The following is a 20,994-nucleotide window of genomic DNA, read 5'->3' as shown; positions in this document are numbered from 1 at the left end:
GGCGGCGGCGGCGGCGGCTCCAGCCTCACTCCGGGGTCCCTCTCGGGGCTGATGCCCGCAAATATGCAGAATTACCGGCCGGGTCGCTCCTAAAGCCAGCGCAGGGGAGCGAGCGCGGCGGCGGCCAGCACCGGGCAGGCACCAAGGAAGAGGCCCAGCCCCCGCCCTCCGCCCCTTCCGTCCCCACCCCCTTCTCGGCGGCCCAGGAGGCTCCCCGCGCAGCGGGTGCGGCGGGCGCGCTCTCCTGCTCCTCCTCCTTCTCGGCGCTGCCTGCCTCTCCGCACTCGCTGCTCGCGCCGGGCGCGCTCCGCTGGCTCCCTGCTCTCCGCGCCACCCTCCTCTGGGCCGCGCTCCCTGAGGGATGGTACTGAATCTCGCCGCCACAGGAGCCCGGCTGGAGCGCCCGCCCCGCGGCCTCGCCTCCCCGCCGAGCTGCCAGCGCCTCGGGACGCGATGAAGACCTGGGCTTGCCTGCTGCTCCTCTGCTGCGGATACCTCGCCCATGCCCTGGCCGAGGTGGGTGCCACCCCCGCGCCCGTTCCCTCTCCGCCACCCCGGCGCACGCCCCCTGCGGCTGCCCGCGGGCCAGGGCGCCCCGAGGTCTGGGACTCTGCAGAGCGCATTTTGATTTCTGCTAGGGAGGTCGTTTTTTTAATTTTCCCAACTGGGTTCTATTTTCTGCCATGCCTAAACGTCTGGTGAGTTTCCAGCGTGTTGCGTCGCTGCCGTGGAGGGACGGGGAGCTGCGGGGTGGATGAGTGGGGAGAAACTTCGGGGGGCGCGGGGTCCTGCGGAGAGGGAAAACCCGGACGCTGCGGGCAATGCAGTATCGGGGCGTGGGGAGCACGGAAGGGGGTGTGTGAACCGGTGGAGTCCGGGGAGGGGAGGAAAGCTGCGATAAACAGCTAGGGGCGGCAGTGGCCAGAAGCCCACCGCAGGCAGGGGGAGCAGATAGAGCCACAGCACCCCTGCTCCCGGTCCCCAAGCCAGGCCGAGAGGCTGAACCCGCGCAGTCCCACCCGCCCCGGCCTGCTTACAGGTGGCTGAGGGAGCGAGCCCCTACCGGGCCAGGCGTCCGTGCCCGCCTACACCCGCATCCCCTACCCCATCTCAAATTCCGAATCGAGGGAGCTCTGCCGTGATGAATGACTTTATACAACCCCCGTCGTGGGAACTTAGTGATTGGGGACCCCTCCCCCCGCGACCCCCGACTCCTTTTAGAAATCTGGGAGGAGTATGGTGGTAGTGGGTGGTCTGGACTGGGACCCCGGGGCTACAAGAGGTGGGTTTTTAACCGTCACATGCCTGCCAGCCTCTCTCATTCGCCCCGCTGGATTTGGGGCGTCTTAGTCGGCGCTAGGGCTGCGGCTGGGCCGGAGCCCGGGTGGGGCAAGTGTGGGTGTGTGCGCGCGCGCGCGTGTTTGCGAGACGGAGACCCTCTCCCCCGCAGGTTAGGCCCGGGATTCCGGGATGTGAAATTTAAGCCCCTGACTGGATTAAAGTGTTAGAACTGCGTGACTTTCGTCGCCGATCCATGACGCATTTCAACTTGATCTTTCTAGATGTTGATTTCACTATTAAATCATGACTCCTGGCCCCTGCCTGTTCCCAGACCTCCTGTAACTGACACCAGGACCGAGGGGCCGGAGTGTCGGGCTTTTGTTTGAAAATTTAAAGGGGGGGGGGTGGTGTCAGGTTTTTTTGTTTGTTTTTCGAAGCAAAGGGCAGGCACGGATCGGGAAAGAGAATTTGGGGGGGGGTCTCACCCATTCCCACCCCGGCCTTTGGCTTCAGGTCCGGGCTAGGGTTCTGGTGGCTTGCGTGCCAGGTGCCCTCCTGGGGCGGGGCTGGGCTCGGGGGCAGCCTCGGGCTCGGAATGAGGCGCCCTGGGCGGCTGGGGGCGCGAGCCGACGGGGCCGGGCCGCGGGCGCTGACCGTGTGGCTCTGCTTGCAGGAAGCCGAGATCCCCCGCGAGGTAATTGAGAGGCTGGCACACAGTCAGATCCACAGCATCCGGGACCTCCAGCGACTCCTGGAGATAGACTCCGTAGGTAAATCGCGCCCCTTCCCTCGGAGCGCGGGGCGGGCACGGGCGGGCGGGGAGTGTGTGCGCCTTGAGCCGCCTCCCGTGTTCGGGCCCGGCCGGGCGCCGCGCAGGAGCGCACCGAAAGGTCAGAATCCAATCCCGGGCCATAAAAGCCCAGGCGGATGAGTCAGGAGTTTCTCTTCCAATCACCACTTTCTCTCGCGCCTGCGGCTGAGGACTGCTCCCTTGCCCGGGGATTGTTTTTGCATTTAAGGAAAACGCCGCGTGTGTCACAGAAAGTTCAGCCACATAGAGGGCGCCGGTGCCCCAGCCAGGTGTGCGGCAGAGCAGGCCCAGGCCCCGGGCACCGAGCCCTGGCCTGTGTCCGGCAGGCGGTGCGAGGGAGGAGCCACGCCCGCGGGTCAGGGCCCCTTTGTCATCCTGGCGAGCTCGTGCCCGCTTCTGCCAGCCGGGCCTTTGCGACTGCAGAGGGCCCATGTCTTTCTCTTTTCAGAACCAATGAAAAGGTCCCCTTGGGCACATCAGCTATTTGGGGATTAAGTTAGGGCTCATTGTCAGGCCCTGGAGCTGTTAGAAAAACAGTTTGTGTATAAAGTGAAGTTTTGAAACTGGAGTGGTTCACACCTGGTGGGATCTGCAGGGGTGGAAGCGACCTGGGTTGGAGGGTGGGGTGCAGCCATGTCTTGTTGGGTGACTGCACATTGGTGTGTAACAGGAGCCCCTTCCTGGAAAATAAGGGTTCTGATGTACATCCTGTGGCATCCTTTTGGAAATTAGTATTTGGCATGGGAACTCCTCCAGCATGAGTTAACTAGTGAAATATGCATCGGGGAAAACCTTTTCATTGACTGGTAAAAAATTGGCCTCAAAATGAATTTGTCAAACAAAGTAAAGGTGGCAGAAGTTGGTGGGAAGAATTTTAAGTGAAATGAAATTTTTTCTCTCACTGCAAACTTTTCTGAAAAGTTCTGGAAGAATTAAGTAAAATCACATGGTCTAGTCACTTGGAAATTTGTACCTAATTACGGTGGTGGGGAGGCCTGAACTATTTTCACTTCATGCCAAAACCATTTTCTAGCAAGGCCCATGGTTTCTGTAGTTTCTTGACCCAGGAAATCCTCTGGCTGATCCTTATCGCGATGAGGTTAGAATTTCACTTGAGATCAGAGTTGGGCTGGGGAGGATTTTAATCTGGTTCCTTGATGTGTAACCCCAGGGAGAAGGATTTGGCTTTGGTTAGCTGAGAACATTCGCCGGCATCCTGATGGTCCCTGGTGGATTTGGGAAAGTGGGGAGGCTGCCTCCCAGAAAGGCTTTAGGGTACTTTTACTGGCTTGCAGAAGTGAGGCTGGTGAAGAGCTAGGCCCCCCAGCAAACCCGTCATTTGGACGCCAGAGGGAAATGGGCCATTCACTTTCTGCGGGGACCATTCTTATTCTAGTCCGTGTGCCCCGCCTCCCCTGCCCCCCACCATTAACACTTTTAGCATTGCAGCTTTGCTGGCTTATGCTGATGGCATTCCTGGCCTGGGGCTTCTGGGCCCTCGAGCCTCCCCTGGCAGGGTTCAAACATAAAAAGCTGGGTGCCCCTGCCAGTTTTCCAGGCTGATTGCACTTTACCTTAGGGAAATGTTCGGGGATCTCCCTCCCCCGCTGCCCCTGTCTACCTGTCAGACATTTTGGAATCGGAATATGATTTTTAGGAAGGGACTGCGAGTGTCTGGAAAATTTCAGGGTGCGATTGGAGCAGGAAACTCTAAGGTTTTCTTGCTCACTAACCTTGCCCCTAGGGGGACCCTTCGTGACACAAACCCCAGAGTGGGCTTCTTCATCTTGGCCCAGCCCCCCACCCCTTCACAAGCATGGAAGCTGAGAATCAGGGGATCTGCCTCTGGCTGAGGACAGGACAGTTGCATCTAGAGCTCCAATTGGGGTATTGGGTATCTTTCTACCAACTCCTGTTCCCACCTGAACTGAGGAGTGGAAATAGCGGATGGGTAGGGAAGGTTGTAAACAACTGGGGTCAAGTCCTAGACTCCCTGTTAGGATTAGTCAGAGGTCCCCCTGGGATCAGTGAGGGAGGGCCTGGGTGTGGAAAAGCCCAATCCTACCTACTCCTGGGGGACTCCTGGGGGTGGTGACCCTCGATCCCTCTCTAGGGCTCTGGGGCTAGTACTGCTCAGGAAAATGGCAAGCAGTAGGTCCAACATATAGCATTTTCTTCCTTTTCGTTCGTCAGTAAAATGATGTGTACTTACAAGGTTAAAACAGGCTGGTTTCTCCCTCCAGTCTGGGGAGGGCTTTGTGATTGGCATGTGGAATTCAGGCTCCTTCCAGTTTTACAGATGAGGAAACTGAGTGGGTCTAATTTAGCATCTTCTGTGTGTCGGTGAGACCCTTCTCATACCTGAGCCCAAGAAACCTGAGCGTCTAAGAAGTGGTGCATAAAGGGAGTTGATCCTTCACATGGGGCTTGTGGGTTGAGACCAGCTTGTGGCATGGAGTTAGGACCTGTTGATCACATGTGATGAGAACAAACCTGGGAGTGGAGTGGCAGTGGGGGAGCCCAGTTCTCCACAGGGTGTCGGGCCCAGTGCCCTGGTCAGCCCAGTGCCCTGGTCATCGAGCCGCTGATCCATAAATATTTGCATCTCAGGTCATGAATGCTCCAACAGCCCTGATGCTGGAGGACTTCTCCAGGCCAGCATCACTGGGGGCATCTGTGCATAAAAGACAAAAGGGAAACCTCTTGATTAACTGTCCTGAGAGTACTTTTGGGGCGTAATTCCACAGGGCCTTTGTTAGTCTCTGCTGGGGTTACTGCTCAGCCACCATCAGTCAGACTGCCACTCCCCCGCCGGTTCATTGACCGCCCTTCTGGGTCCCTGCAGAGGGTGTCTGAGGAAGAGCTCTTTCTGCTGTCTCTTGCCTGGAAAGCACTTCCTGGTTCAGATTTCAGTAGGGGGTAGGTAGGGAGGACAGTTGTCTTCTGTTTATGAAGACAGCGAGTGGGGTCGGGGCAGGAGGGCAGTCTGAGCCTGGACACAGCCTCCATCATCACTGTGAGCCTGTTTCCTCAGAGGTTAAGATGCAACAGGACCTGCTGTCTACATGTAAGGATGAAATCAGCAGCCTGGCTGCAATAAGACACTGAAAATGGTAACTGGTGTTAGACGTCCTCTTAGGAGCTGAGAGTGGACCGGCTGCTCTTGGGTTGGTGATGGTAAGATGGCCACCACTGGGACATGACTCATAAATGTCACTTTTTTTGTGAAAAAAAAAATGCTTCTTGTAACAGTTGGTTGATGGGAAATACTTATTGCATGAGTAGTTCTGTTCTGATCTTATTTTGGGTCTCAAAAATTAGTGGCACTGGAACATTGAGTCATTTGAAGTAAAAAGTTGGGCTCTGCTCAGGCTTCTATATTCTACACAAATACCTCTGCCATCCATACTTCACACCCCATATTCGTTAGGGTGGTTAGGTTAGGTTAGGTTAGGGTGCTCCGTCGCAGTTGGTTTAACGGGAAGGATGGGGTGGAGATGCATGTGCACCCAAAGGTCCAGTTGCAGCTTCTGCTGGTCCTTGGCTTTAACCTGATATTTGGGGGCCCTGTCTTGGGCAAGAAGGGAAGCTGTCAGAGTATCCCCGCCTCTTTTTAAACAAGCACATATTGTAGACAGCCTGGAGGGAGTGTCTGAGGAAGGGGAGAAAGTAGGGTGTCTCTGGTTGGTTTGTGGGGTCAGTGTGCTGAGATGGGTCAGGCGCTGAGAAGGGGACTTCTGGTGTGCGCTGGTGGTCACACCACCACATGGGCATGCTCCTCGGAGGAGGAGGCTTCAAACTGGGGGGTCTTTGCACAGCTGCTCGAGTTCCTGGCTGTTGGAGCTGCTGGTTTTCTATTGGCAGGCAGGGATGAAGAGAGAGAAGCAGGTGTCTGGGGCCGAGGAAGGAAGGCTGGGTGTGACCTATCACATTCCAGAAATCGGCAGAAAAAAGCCCAATTGATTGGTGCGGATGGTGTCCACTCCACCTTTTTCTGCCAGGCATCGGAGAGACCCGATGCTCCTTGTCTGTCTGGGGCACTAGTGGGGAGAGGGTAGGGTTACATGTGGGTGGGACTGGAGCCAACCTGGGCAGTGGTGTCCTTTTCTGATCTCAGCTCTTGGACCTTGCTCTTTGGCCTAAGGACCACCCTCTCTCCATCCCTCCTGGCTGCACTCAGATCCTTGGGTGCTATGTGCTTTTCTTTCTGCGGGTTGTCACCCCATTTCACCCAGATTTCACCCAGTCACCCAGACTAGGACTCCCATCTCAGGCCATGGCTACTCCTTGCTTTACACTGAATGGCAGCCTGGGCTCCCCTCTCATTCTCAGAGTGGACTGGTTTCAGGACAAATGGGGTGAGATTTTCAGCCCCATCTGCCCTCCAAAGCCTTGCCCCTCAAAGGTTAGGGTGCTCCATCAGGGCTGGGTCAATGTGAAGGATGTGGAAGAGATGCATGTGCTCAAAAAAGTCCAGTTGCAGCTTCAGCTGGTCCTTGGACTTAGCCTGTTATCTGGGGGTCCTGTCGGGGGGAGGGGGAGAAGCTGTTACAAGTGTCTTGTCTGAGATATCTTGCCCAGGAGACCCTGTCAAAGGTGTTCTGTCTGGGGTGGGCCTGTCAGGGGAGCTTCTGGGGGACCCTGTGGGAAGTGCTCTGTACAGGAGGCTCCATCTGGGGTGTCCTTTCTAAGGTCCCTGTCCAGGTTGGAGCATCCTCATGGGGTCCTGTCTGAGTGTCCCAAGGACCCCGTCCAAGGGACCTGATTAGGGAGACCCTGTCTGAGGACCCAGACAATGCACAGTAGGCCTATTGCTTCTGGGTCTTATAGACAGGGATGACGGCCTCAGGGTCTTTCAGCCCTCACTCAGTCATCCTTTGGGAAAGCACTATAGGAGACTCTCCACAGGTCCCAGGTGCAGCAAGAGTGCCACATTTGGGGGTCCCTATGTAGACCTTGCAAACTTAGTGGAGTGTTTTTGGCAGTTGTGAGCTGGTTGCCATTTTCTTCTACCTGCAGGGGCTGAGGATGCTTTGGAAACTGGCCTGAAAGCCCATGGGGGCCGCGCCACCAAGCATGTACCTGAGAAGCGGCCTGTGCCCATTCGGAGGAAAAGAAGCATCGGTAAGCCCTGGGGGTGGGGAGAAGGTTGGCAGGCTCTGGGGGAACCAGCTTGCTATCCTCCAACTGTGACTTCAGGGTAGTTACCCCTTTCCTCCCATAAAACAAAAGGTGCAGGCTGCTTGGGGCCCAGCGCCTTCAACTGTGTCTGCCTGACTCCTAAGGCCTCTTTCTTGTCAGGTACCTCCCTACCCCAGCCCCCTGCTCCTTGCTGCAGGCTTGGCCTGGGCTGAGCTTCCAGGAGAGGCGAGCGTCATAAATTCCTTAAGTGCCCTGTCTTGTTGGGGCCTGTTTTCCAGGAGGCCTTGCTTGAAAACGTGGTCGTGGTTAATTTCCAATTCGTCATGTGGGGCACTGAGTGCTCCCAGCTAGAGCTGCAGAACAGGGGGTGCAGACACCTCCCTTCCCGTGGCCCATGCCCTCGCCTGAGGGCTCCACCTGGGTGCGTCTGCACCTCTTGTAGACCCCCTTGTCTGTCAGACCTTTTGAGGAAGGACCCAAGGTGGGGTCTTCAGGGCCTTGACTCAGCATTGAGGAGAGGGTATGACCTGCTTGTTCCTGCCTCTGGAATGGCCTAGGCCCATGCCACTTGAGGTCCCAGTCTGTGAATTTTGGGTCAGACATTACTTACTGGCTGTGTGACCTTGGGCAAGTGAATCTCCCTCTCTGAGCTGTAGATGAATTTTATAGCTTTTGCCTTTGAGTAGTATGTGGGTGAATGTCATGGTCAAGACAAGCAGACCCTTCCCAGATGGTGTTTACTGTTAATGACCCTATGTTTCATGCCCTTCACGCTAATGTCAAAGACCTGACACTCTAGTAAATGCTGCAGATTGCCTTGCTTCAGGGGAGGAAGTTTCTAAGAGTTGGACTGAAGGCTTTTTCCTGGCTTTACCCATGACCTCCACCAACCTCCTATTTGGTAGGCACAGACTAGGCATTGTGGGTGGCCCCCTGTCCCCACTTTATCTTAGGGTGTTCTGGGGTGGCTATACCTCTAGTGCCCCGTCTTCTTTCTTTGGCTTAGAGGTGGAATAAGGGGCTTTTCTGGTGCTCCCAGAGGGCAGATTGCTGAGGTCCTCTGGCCCCTGGAAAAAGAGGACAGGTGGGCCTCTGATGCCCTCCCTGGCTTTGGGCAAGGCAAGAAAGCTTGGTTCTTCACTCACATTTCAGTCTCTTGGCTCTGCTTGTTGCTGGTGCTCAGGTTATCTAAGCCCTGGTTTAGGGGTGCTGGGGCCCTTTGCTCCAGTATGTTAGGTTGACTCTGGTTCCCTCTGGCTCTGGGCTTTGGGGTTTATTTGGAGTCCTACAGTGCTAGAGCTCTAGCAGGTGGCCCCTTAGCTTGCTGACCAGGCTCCCTGGACATGTGTTTGGCCTGTAGGGCTTCCCGTTGGCCAGTCTGTGTGCCTGGATGTTTCCATGTGGCCATGGCATAATGCCCAGCTTGGAAACTGGTCTTGCCACACAAGGCAGTGTATGGGAGGGAGATGTGGCATACAGTGAGGATTTCTTGCCATGTTGCACCTTGGCATCCACAGGGTGTTCCTCAGGGAGCTCAGCCGTGCTGGATGGATCACCATGGAATAGAAAATATCTGTCTCCCCCTTGGGGGGGGGCTCCTGGACTTGGGGTGGCTTCTTGGGGACCTTCAATGAGCAGCTCCCTGGCCAGGTTGGGGAGTTAGTGTGTCCATGCTCCCAAATCCTTTGCCTGTATGCAAGGCCTTCCTGGGCCTTCTGGCTTAGTTCCTGAGGGAGGCACAGCAAAACAGCCCGGCTAGCCTATGGGTGGTCCAGAGCATCCTGGGCCAGCGAGGCGGTTAGGGGTCCTGAGCCCTGAAGGCTGACCTGCTCCTGTGTGGGTTTCATTCTTGATTGGTGCTGCAGCAGCAAGCTGGCTGTGTCCTGATTTCTCCACCCTGTGGGGGAAAAGTTGGTTGCATGACCGGCTGCTTTATTCTCAGGCTCCTAACCTTGCTACTCCTCATCCTTCACCAGCCTCAGGAGCCTCCAGAGCATAGATGAGGCAGGTTCTTGGGCTCCCCCAGCCCCACTTGCCTCAATTTCCATTTTTACCTCAGCTGTGTGCTTGGGGAGCTCTATACCCATGGGTCACATAGAACTCCTTGTGTCTTGGCTCCCAGTGTCACTCAGTCCTTTTGCCAACTGCCTCTTTTCTCTGCCTGACCCGGGAGCTCTTGCTTCTGCTTTGCCCAGCACAGCTGACTCTGGTGGGGGAGCATCCCACCTTCGCCGGGCCCTGGCGCTGTGTGAAACGCCTCATGCTGAAAGAAGCAGCAGCTGTGTGGGGAAGACTCCTGCCTGCACTGGAAACCCAGTGCCCCCAGCCTGGCAGCTCTGAGGGGTTACAGAGGCTGAGGGTGGGGGGTGGAGTGGCATAGGTTGGGGTGGGATGTGGCTTTGCACTCACAGGCCCTTGTCTCTGCAGAGGAAGCCATACCTGCAGTCTGCAAGACCAGGACGGTCATCTACGAGATACCTCGGAGCCAGGTGGACCCCACGTCTGCCAACTTCCTGATCTGGCCCCCGTGTGTGGAGGTGAAGCGCTGCACCGGCTGCTGCAACACCAGTAGCGTCAAGTGCCAGCCCTCCCGTGTCCACCACCGCAGTGTCAAGGTGAGCCCCCCCCCATCCTCGGGGGCCCACGACCTCCACTGGCTGGCAGCGGGGCTCCGGGCCGAGGTCTCAGGCAGCAGCCATGAGCGCATTTCTCTGACAAACACACTGAGACCCATGGAGGGGATGGAAGGTGCTAGAGTTGGGACTGGACAGGTTTTGGTTATGATTCGGGTGTCCCGTCTGCTGGCCACACGCAGCGCAGCCTCCCGCATGGAACAACAGTTGGGAAGGGCAGTGAGGATGGAAAGCTCATGATGAAGGTTTGTCTGCTGCTTGGGCCTGCATCGCAGGCCTTGCGAGGTGTGGAGCGCTTAGCTGGAGGCTGGCATCCTGCTGGCTCAGGAGGGTGCCCACAGACCCTCCTGTGGCACTGGGGCTGCAGTGTGTGGCAGGAGTGGGTGAGTCCCCCCAGGGCCAGCCTTGCTTCCTGAGTCTCTCCCTAGAAGGACACAGGGGAACTAGGAAGGGGGGGGCAAGGTCCAGATGCCAGCGTTAACTCCCAACGCAGAGCTCTGGTGTGGGGCCCTGGCATGGGGCACCCTAGTCCGTTGGGAGAGATGTGCTGTTTGCTGATGGTTCTCTGGAAAGACCCTCTGGGGACCCTCCTCCAGCCCTCCCCTTGTTTCAGAATGAGCTTACTGCTCAGACACGTGGAATGTGGTGAGGGTTATGATGGTCTGTGCCCTCAGCCTGAGACCTTGGGGCCACACAGCTGGTCTCCAGCCACAAAGCCTCTGCTGGGAGGGAGGGAGGTGGCTGAGGTGACTCCAGGGTGGTGCTGGGGGCAGAGGAAGGTCATGGTCAGATTGTCCCTGAGGGGGCTTCTTGTTTTCCCTGCCTGTGTCCTTGAGGGAGTCTGCTTTTTCTGGTCACTGTGGGGGTCGAGTCAGGACCAAATTTTTGGCCTGATGTGGGAAGCTTCCCTCAGGTTGTGACTGATGTCAGAGTGAAGGGAGCGTTCCTGGTTCTAAGTATGGAGCCCCTGTCGGTCTCCTCAGAAGACTGGTGCAAGGAGGGTTTAGGAGTCTCCTGACCTCTGTGAGGTTTGACTGAGGCTAGAAAGTTCTGGGTGCTCTCTTTTCGGGGGGCTGAAGGCTTCCTCTCTTTGGGGTCCCACATGACCCCAGAGGGGTGTGAATTTGGTCAACTGATACCTTCCATGTGGAGAATCCTGCCCGTCTCCACTGAACTGGAGCTGTTTTTCCCAGGGTGATTTCATTTTGAGACTGAATTAGACCCATTCCTTGATGAGACAACATTTCAATCCCCTGGGCTGCTTGAACTCCAGGCTATTCATGTCGGCCACAGCCCAGAGGGACAAAGCGCAGCCAGCCGGGCCACTTCTCACGAGAAGGCACTTTAGACTCAGCACTGGAACTGCCCTGACCCGGGACTTGGGCCTCTCCCGTGCTTCGGGGGTTGAGTAAGCAAATTCCACACTTACTGCCCATGTCGCCCCAAGTGGACATTCCCCTTGAATCTCTGAGGTGCTCCCAGAGTGCCGGTCTGGGCACTGTCTCAGGCTGCTTTGGTTGGGGGAATATTGTGTGGGCCAACGGGCCAGACTGCACTCTCACATCCAGCTCTGGGGCCCAGCACTATATCCCCACTTCTCACTCCTGATAATGGAGGAGGCTGAGGCAGGAGGGCACAAACCTATGCAGTGCACCCCAGGGTGCCTTGTCCTGCCCCTGCTGCATCTCCCTACCAGTCTCTGCTGCTTTTGTCCTCATTTAGTTTGTGGAGAGGTTCAGGAGCCCCAAGATCTGGATACCTGAGTTGCTTTCCTCTTGGGCATCAGGGTGGAGGCATGCCAGACTGAATGGCTCCCATTTGTGTGCTGAGTTGTTGTTCATTAGTGTCTGGGATAGGGGATCATGAGAAGTACTGAGGTGCTGGAATGAAATGGTGTTCTCCAGGGAGCCCCAGTGTTCCCACTCTCCCTTGCATGTGTGAGCATGGAGTGTGCAATCCTAAGATGGACAATGACCCTGTCTCCCTCCCCTGGTCTAGGGGTCCAAAGACCATCAGAGCCCCAAGGCCAGGGGTCCTTCAGGGCCTGGCAGCATGGTAGAGAGACCCATCTCTGCCCTTGACCCAGTGGGCCCAAAGCAGTTGGTACACCCACGCTCTCTGGCCAGACAGGATCACAGACAGGATCACAGACAGCTGGAGAAGTTCAGGAAGGTGAGACAGTGCTGAGCCCAGGCAGCCGCTTCCTCAGCTCAGCCTTGCATGGTCCTCTCTCCAGGGGAAGCATCTCCTCCCTGCCCACCCATCAGAGGGTTGGCAGGAAAACATCCGGCCCCAGACACTGGGGGTTCTGGCAGAGAGGGTACAAAAGGTCAGTGGGAACAGGAGGCCCATTGTGGAGGCCAGCCTGGGCGCCCCATGGTTAGCCAGGACGCTGCTCTGCTCCCGCTCCCTTTGGGGTTGAGTTCAGAGCTGGGAGATGGGCCCTTTGGAATCCCAGACAGTGCATGTGGGAGTGGGCGCTGGGGTCAGCAGGGACCAGTGTTGCTGTGCGTGTGGGAGGCATGGCTCCCCTGCCTGTCCTGACTGAGGGAGGGACTGCTTCTGACTTTTTGATTTTAAGTTCTTTCATTAAAAGAAGACAGTAAGGCTGAGCGTCACCAGCCCTGGCGGGTGAGCTGTCCAGCTTACACTTGGCTAAAGGCCAGGTAGTGGCCCCCAGGCCCTGGTGTCTGGATGTTCTGGGGCCTCTTGGAGGGTGGCCAGCCCTGGGTCTCAGGCATGGGGCCTTTGACCTGTGGAATCTGGGGCTGGGCTCTCCTGCTTTCCGGATGGCGGCTAGACCAGGAGGCCTCGTCCTGGGCCAACACTCTCCGCAAGGCTCCCCGCCAGTGTTGCCACCAAGTGGGGGCCACAGGCCAGGGGGTGGTGGGCAAGGATCCTGGGTGGCAGGCTTCACTGTGGCATATTGCCCAGCCAGGGTTGAGCCTGTGCCCTAGTTCCTTTCAAGGGTTTGTCCTTTCTTGAACCCCCAAATGCTGGCTGTCCTGGACCCTGACTCTGTCCCCCAGACATAAGCACCAGGGTTTGAACGAAGTTTCGGGGAGAGAGCGCCAGAATCAGGTGTGGATGGTGGTAGCTGTAGCCCTGATGGCGTCACTGTTGTCTCAGACTCCCCTGGCTTTATAGGCTGCCTGTGGGGGTGAGGGTGAAGGAGCAGAACTCAGGCTCTCACTGCTAGTGGGAGAAACTCTGGTCAGTGGAAGTTTGGGAGTATATTTCAGGGCAGTTGGTGAGTGGGAGCCAAAGTCGAGCTTTCAAGTAACCAGTAAGGCCCGCAGGTCTTTAGGAACCAGGATGCGTTTGCACTGCATCCCATAAATGGAGTTCAGGCCACTTTGGGTCCTGGGATTGGTAAGTGGGGACCCAGTCGAGGGACTTTGACAGAAAGCAGTACTCTGGCAGCCATGATCTGAGCCTCCCCTGACAGGTAGGGATGCCCTTTCCCACCTGGGGAGACCCCTCAGTGTAGGAGGCCAGGTTCCACCACCCTGCCTGATAAGCCAAGCTGAGGTCTATTTTGGGGAATCTCAGTCTAGATGATGTGGGGTGGGTGGGAGCCTGGGAATAATGTCTCTGGAGCCCTCAGGTTTTGGTGTCCCCACGTTCCTGGACACATTGCCTTGGCTTAGGAAGTCGTCCCCGGTTAAGGGAGGTATTCAGGGTCTGCATAGATTCAGGAACTGGGCCTCTGCTGTTTGCCAGTCCAGGCCTCTTCTTTGCTGCCTCAGTGTCCACGTCTGTAAAATGGGCCAAATTGTACCCACACAGGGTGACTGTGAACATGAGTGACCGGCATTTGGGGTTTGTAACAGGTGGTCTTCATTACAGACTGTACTCTTCCATGAACTCTGGAGTGATCAGGCCATGGCTTGGGGGTGTCCCCGGGGGACATCTGCAGCAGCAGCCAGGGCATCATGGGGTCTTCTGTACTTGGCATCCCTTACCTAGAAAGGGTGTATTGATGTTCCTGGGTTATATTCTTGCGTGGATTTGTCCTTGGTTGTACATCTGGTTGATTGTGATGCAGGCTAACTTAGTGATGGATGGGAATGTCTGGTTAATAAGGTATAGCCCAGACATGGAGACATCAAACAGCAAGGGGGATGAAGTGGGGGGTGGGGTGTGGGCGCCCATAGTAGGCCTAGGGCGAGACAACCTGAGTGGAGGTTCCAAGGATGTTAGTGTCTCTGGTCTTTGGACTTGGCTAGCATGGAGGAGCTTTTGAGAATTTAACATTCATGGCATGTTTTGGGGAGAAAAATGTGGCTGTTTCCTGGCCAGACAGAGGTGGCAGAACGGCCTGAAATCCTTGCATACCCAGAAGCAGGTGCAATCATAAATCCCTGTTTGTTTTTCTTTGATAAAAAACAGGCCCGTCTGAAGGGAAAGTAGGCTTGCAGACTCAGCAGCTGTGCTGTGTGCCTTTTCTTGAGGGGGATGTGTTTTTGGAGGTCCACCTTCCCATGGCAGTCTGAGTTCTTGGGTAGAGAATCAGCCTGTTCCCCTGCCTAGGAATCAGGGGTCTCTGTGGAGCCCAGGTCCTGGCGTCTGCCCTGCAGTGGGAACTGGGTGAGGTGTTTGTTGACTAAAGAGGCTGTGCCATCCAGGGGCCAGGCCTGAGAGCAGGACAGCTGCCCTGCCCCTCGCACTGCCTGCCTGCCTGCCCCTGCCCCCCAGCCAAAGCTTGGGGCAGTTGGAAATGGCATGTGGAGGGCGTTAGGGTGCTCAGAGCTGGGAGCTGTTGCAGCCCCTGGGGTAGGTGTGCTCTTTCTCAGCTACTAGGGCCCCAGGGGAGGAGAGCCAATGGGTCCTCAGAGACTGGAGGGAGCACCCATGGTGGGCAGAAGCCAGCGAGGACCCAGTTCCTGCCGATGCAGGACTTGGAGATCCCATTCTGGAGGAGCGGGTGGAGCCCCTCCTTGAGAGACTGCCAGAGTGTCTCCCAGGGCCCTGAGCTGTGGTAGGTAGGGTCTGGCCTCGCCTGACTCATAGCCTGGGCTGATTCCCTGAGATGGGAACGCTTGGAAGAAAGGCCAAGAATTGCGCACTCCCAAGTTTAGGGTATTTCTACACACATGACCTTTATCCCTTGTCATGGTTCTGGATGTTCCACTTTGCAGCCAGGAAGACTGAGAACTGCCTGCACAGTCCTCAGATTCTTGTGCTGGGCTCCTGGTGGGTGGAAGGGACAGAGGTGGAATGGACAACCTGAGGACTGGGCCTCCCAGGTTGCAGTTGCCCGGAAGAACAGAACCCCTCTAAGACCACCCTCTCTCCCACTTCTTAACATAAGAAACCTCCCAGCCAGCCTACACCTGGTCTGGCTTCTGACCCCTCCTCTGAGCTCATACCTGGCGGCCTGTGTTCACACCCAGGGCCACATACCACTTCACATGGCTTCTGGGCGCCTGCACCCTTTGCACCTCAGGTTAAACATTAATGCGGCCGGCAGCCCCAGCGCAGTCTGGACGAGCCTAAGGGCTGGCTTACCTATCAGGTGTGTGGCCCAGCCCATTCCCGGGGTTCCCTGGCTCTGGACTCCAGTCCTCATGAGCTTGGGAAATAACCCCTCCTCCTTCTGCTCTCACCCTCTGTCCCCAGCTAGGGGTATCTGCTTCTAGTCTTGGGTCTCTTCTACCTCCTTCCAGTTCCAGATAATACTCTGGGGTTTAACCAGGGTGGGTACTGCTTTCTGCCTCATCTTTCCCAGAGGAGCACTGAGGGGGAGAAGTAGGTGTCCTGAGGACTGTTCCTAGAACCTAGGACATGGGCAAGGCTGCAGGCTGGGCTCCAGCTTAGTGGCACAGGAGAGGCCACCTTGTGGCCAGCTCCACAGGACCTGTGTGTGGAGGAGCAGAAAGATGGTAGTTACAGAGTGGGCCGGAGCATGGGCCGTGGGTGCTGGCCCGCTGGGCTCAGGACTGTTAGGGCAGGGAGGTGAGCCAGGAGGCAAGCAAGGAGGCGTGAGGTCAGGGCAGGTTGCCATGGTCAAGGGCAGCAGTGGTGGGGGTGCGTGCAATGGGGCCTTGCGAGGAGCAGCCATATGCCGAGAGCCAGGTACCACTCATACCATTTGACTCCCGGTGCCTCAGTTTCCTTTACTGAACGTTGGAGCGGAGCCCTGTGCCTTCCTTGCCCTTAGGCGGATTGGTATTTGGACTCATCCCACAGAAGGTGCTGAAAGAACGTCCCATTTCCTTGTCCAGTAGTGGGGTGACGCGAGGGAGGCATGTGGAGCCTGGATAGGCCTTGATGGTGTGGTTGGGATTGGTGGGCAATGTCTGACGATGCCAGTGTGTGGATGCACGGTGTGTATGTGTGTGCGTGGGGGGCTGTTTCCCAAGAACAGGCCACGTTTTGTGCCTCGGTGTGCACACGTGTGTGCTCGTGTCTGTGCATGTGGCTGTGCTGTGCGGGCATGTGCGTGCATGCATTATGGAGGGTGGAGCTGTGTTCCTAGAACACAATGTCCTGGTGCCCCCCGCCTGTGGGGACCGTGGGGATTTGATTTCTCAAAGTCCTTGACTTATTTTCTGTCTTCTTGAGACTGCTCTGGGTCATTTTGGAGAGAGCCAGGTCTGCATTGTGGTTCTTTGCCTAGAGAATTTCCACCTGGCAAGGCCAGTAGGTTGGTGTTGGTGATTTTGGGTGACTGAAGAGGAGGTTCCTGCTTATCTGAGCCCTTAACAACTCTCCTGGGTCCCTGGTGTGTTTGCTGGGCGGCCTAGCATCCTCACCCATGTTTCTGAAAGGCTGGCTTCCCCTGAGGGCAAGGAGATCCACATCCTGGAGACCACGAGAGGGTCTCACACTGAGGCTGTCGGTGGCCGTGAGTGCACTCGGGGAGAAGTCCCCATAAAGCCAGCAGTGTGGCTAGGGCCCGCGGGGCTGCCACGAGGATGCGCGTCCTTGAGCATCTCATGCACATCTGGGCGGCGCTGGCCTCCTGCGGCCCCTCGGGGTTGCTCATCTCTTCCGTGGTCACCGGAGTGGGTGGACAGGATGGGAGGGTGCAGGCTGCTGCCCAGGCCAGGAACCTCACACAGCAGCAGCACACCCCATCCACAGCAGTGGCTTTTCCCCTTTAATAATCAAAGCACACATTTGAAAACATTGCCTGTTCCTCCACTGTCTGTCTAATATGTAAAGGTTAATGCCTTTTGGACCCTCCCTGGTGGCCCAGTGGGTTAAAGCACAGCACTGAGAAGCTTAAGCCACTTGCGCAGGAGTTCGATCCCCGCCTGCCCCAGAGGAGATCCACAAGGCCCGGCAGACCTCTCCTGACCCACCCGCTGCTCCCCTCAGCAGTGTACTTTGATCATCTGCCTGTTCTGCTCCCCCTCTGTCTCTGGTGAATCCTCTCACCCTCCGCATCTCTGGCCTGTACCCCAGTTCTGTATGAATAAATAAATAAATTAAAAAAAAAAGTTAATGCCTTTCTTCAGCTACACCCCTCAGCTCCCACCTTGAGCTTCATCTTTCACCTTTGAGGCATGTGTGTACCTTTTGGGGTTTTTTCCCCCCAAGCAACTGTAAATACTATGCAGCAGTTTTTTCCCCAGGACTTGTACCTTCTGCACTGGGAGAAGGTCAAGGGTCAGAGGCCAGCTGTCTGCTGCCTCTCCTGGCTGGGGTGGGGCTGCGCTCCTTCCTCCCTGGACACTAATGACTGAGGCGTGGCTGAGACTTCACGGTAGGGCCATTGTCTCGGCAGGTGGCCAAGGTAGAATACATCAGGAAGAAGCCAAAGTTAAAAGAGGTCCAGGTGCGGCTGGAGGAGCACCTGGAGTGCGCGTGCACGAGTGCCAGCCCGAACCCCGATCACCGAGAGGAGGAGGCCGGTGAGTACCGCGTCGCTGTTTCTGTCCTGGATGAGGCTGGAGGCTCTGAGCCTGCTGCTGCGGCCCTGCGGCAGGCCGAGGACTAGGCGGCACACACCCGGGACCTGCGCTTCTGCCTCGGGCGTCAGGTGGGGGGTGCTGAGCCCCGAGTCTGGCCGGAGAGCAGCCTCGGCCCTGCTCAGCCCACTGGCGGGGGAGAGGGGGGCAGTGACAGCCAGCCGTGACTGTAGAAGGACCCCTGGCCAGGCAGCTGCGCCCAGAAGCAGTTTGGGGTCTGTGACCTGCTGTGTCAGGCCAGCTGTAAAGGCAGGTGGGCACCAGGAGGGCCTCCATGCAGCGATAACTGAGTTTTTTTTCAGAAAGATAAACACCTCCAGTTTTCACCTGACAGCCTCCCTTTAGGCCCGCTCACCCTCCCTGCCCTTCTATTAACAGGAAGGCGTAGGGAGTCAGGTAAAAAACGGAAAAGAAAAAGGTTAAAGCCCACCTAACGCAGCCAACCAGGTAGGAGCTGTTGCTGGACAGGCCCCAGTCTGCGGGTGGGCGCTCTGACTGATCGCACATGAATCACTCTCCAGCCGGGTGGGCGGGCGTGAGGACGGGCCCTGATTGCCCTTGATCATCTGCGAGCTTCTGGGGTCAGCTGGGTCTCCTTGCTCCCATGCCAACTCTTGCCTTCCAGCTGCACAGGAAGCCTCATCATGGCTCACCTCTGTCTGGAACTCCTGCCCTGGCTTTGGTCTTTTTCATTGATTGGGGAGTTGTCTGGGTTTCCTGCAAAGCAGTGGGGTAGCTATGACTTACTAGCTGGGGTCATGTTGGGTGAGTTACCCACCCATTTGACAGATGGAAAAACTGAGGCTTGCAGAGTTTCCAGGCTGAATTGATCCCTGTCTGGAGATGTTTTATAACTGTCTAGGGCTTCTGGCTCTTACATTGGAAATTGTGTTTGGTTGCTAGTAGCACACAAGAAGCAGAAAAGAGTGAGGAAAGCTGGCATTTATCAGTATCACTTAAAGCCAGGGAGACTAGGGCAGGCTACAGTGGTCTTAAGGTATCACCGGGACTCCCCTCTGCCCGTGACTGGTGTTATCTATCCTTAGATAGATCTTGGCCTCGTGACCAGGATAGCTGCCAAAATTCCAGAAATCACACCTATGTTCCAGGCTTGAGAAAAATAGTAAAGAGGGCAAAAGAACCCTGAGAAATCTATGCCACCCCCGTGACTTTTGTTTTGATCTTAGGGGCCACCCCTCAGCTGCAAGGAGACTAGGAAATATAGTCATTTAGAAAGAAACACTGCTCCCAGAAGAATTTAGGTAACCACAGTCATTATGGAGGAAGCAGTTTCAAGCCTTCCTGGTTCTTAGGTAGGGTTGGCCCGTCTGACTCTTGAAGCACCTGCCTGGGCCTTGCCTCCAGGCATGCAGGAGCTTAGAGCTTCCAAAATAAATATTGTTGAGAGTTGTTCTTCAGAGCTAAGAGTCTGAGAGCCCAGCTCTGGTTGAGCAGTGTGTGACTGTAGAATATTTCCAGTAAGGAGCCTTGAGATGTCTGATCCTGAGGGTCCATTCCATTCATGTGGTTCCTTTGGGGAAGAAAAGGGACACATGGATGGGTCCCAGAAGCAGTCCCAGTCCAATTTCTCAGTTGTGGCTTTTGCTAGCCTATCTGTAGCTCCATTCTCTATAGACCCCTGGGCTCTGGCCTCCATGGACCGGTGATGGCAGGACCCCCAAAGTCAGAGGTGGGTGCCCTTGTCTGGCTAGCTTTCAGGTCCTAGGCAAGTGAGGATACAAATGACTGGGATATAGGAAGGGGAAGAGCACCCCAGAGTTTAGTCTGGCTCTGCCTGGTCACGGAGGCCCCTTTTATCTGGCTGGAGACATTCATCTTCAGGGCTCCCCATGGCCCAAGCTAGCTGCCAGAGAGTTCTTGAAACCTACTGTTAGGCCTGAAGAAAGAGGAAGGTGGTGAGCAAGCAAAAGAATTTTTGGGGTCTCAGTTTTCCACATCTGTAAAATGGGAGAATGGGGTTTGCTCTCAAGCCATATTCTTCTGTGAGATCCTGGGCTCCTAGTACCAGTTCTGGTCAGGATATTACAGAAAGGGTTACAAGGCCATTTGATTTGAAAATCCTAACATGTGCCAGTGTGTGTGCGTGCCTTTGCCAGCTTGGGTTACGCGTTTCCCTTTAGTTCCGTCCCCCTGGTGGTGGCCCTGCTCAGTGTCTCTCTCCTCTCCCCGCAGATGTGAGGTGAGGATAAGCCAGCAGCCCTTTCCCGGGACATGGATGTACATGGCGTGTTACATTCCTGAACCTACTATGTACGGTGCTTACTGCCAGCCTGTGCTTTGTTCTCCTCTGTGAAAAACTGTCCCCATCACACTCTGGAGAACAAAGAGACAGTATACATTTGTTTAATGTGACATCAAAGCAAGTATTGTAGCACTCGGTGAAACCATGAGAAGCTTCCTTGTCAAAAAAAAAAAAAAGAGAGACAGAGAGAGAGAGCACAAACAAAGCCACAAAACATGAAAAACAAAACTGACTCACAAAAATGTCTGAACAGCTGCCGGATGGAGGGTGCGCCCCCACGGAATGGGGGTGACAGACGTCTCAGCGGACTGGATTTCTGTCCAGGGTGGTCACAGGTGCTTTTGCCAAGGACACGGAGCCTGCTTTCTGGACGACTCCGTTGGATGCTGACGGGCCCTGCAGGGGCACGCAGGAGCCAGAAAGGTCTGGGAAGCTGCCACGGCAACTGTAGACCCAACCTCCCTGCCGTAGTGTTTAAGTCTATACAGAAACCTTCCTGAGAGCCTTAAGTGGATTTTTTTTTACACCATAAAGTGATTATTAAGCTTTCCTTTTTACTCTTTGCCTAGGTTTTTTTGTTTTGTTTTGTTTTTAATTATCTCTTGGATGACATTTACACGGATGACCTGAGGCTGCTGTAACAGGACAGTGGGACGGTATTCTTCCTAGCAGGATGCAAACAAATGAGATGTATTAAAATAAACATGGTATACCCACCTATGCATCATTTCCTAAATGTTTCTGGCTTAATGTGTTTCGCACTTGCCCCATTTTACTTCACTTTTTAATTTAAGCCATTTTGAGAAAACTATGCGTGAACCAATCGAACAGTCGAATGCCGTCCCCAAGCCCCTGTGCCCACGCCCCTGCCTGTGTGCCACCGCCACCCACGCTGTGGGATGTGGCTGCCTGTGTGGCTGTGTGAGGTTGCTCCCTGCTGCTGCC

General features: G+C 55.9%; 1 protein-coding gene across 2 annotated transcripts; it reads left to right on the top strand.

Moving 5' to 3' along the window:
• The first annotated feature begins 47 nt into the window (after window positions 1-47).
• PDGFA (platelet-derived growth factor alpha polypeptide) lies at window positions 48-20,776 on the top strand. Of its 2 annotated transcripts, none has more exons than XM_012729177.1 (6): window positions 48-516; window positions 1,955-2,051; window positions 7,112-7,216; window positions 9,662-9,849; window positions 17,603-17,729; window positions 19,980-20,776. In XM_012729177.1, exons 1-6 carry the CDS (start codon window positions 454-456, stop codon window positions 19,988-19,990), a joined length of 591 nt encoding a protein of 196 aa, XP_012584631.1. In that variant the 5' UTR covers window positions 48-453; the 3' UTR covers window positions 19,991-20,776. The 2 variants fall into 2 exon arrangements, with proteins under 2 accessions (XP_012584631.1, XP_012584632.1); XM_012729178.1 differs by lacking the exon at window positions 19,980-20,776 and adding an exon at window positions 18,165-18,220.
• Window positions 20,777-20,994: the final 218 nt, after the last annotated feature.

The sequence above is a fragment of the Condylura cristata genome, unplaced genomic scaffold, assembly GCF_000260355.1.
Source record: "Condylura cristata isolate star-nosed mole 26May11 unplaced genomic scaffold, ConCri1.0 scaffold00024, whole genome shotgun sequence".
Classification (NCBI taxonomy): Eukaryota; Metazoa; Chordata; class Mammalia; order Eulipotyphla; family Talpidae; genus Condylura; species Condylura cristata.
This window is presented reverse-complemented; position numbering and strand designations above follow the sequence as displayed.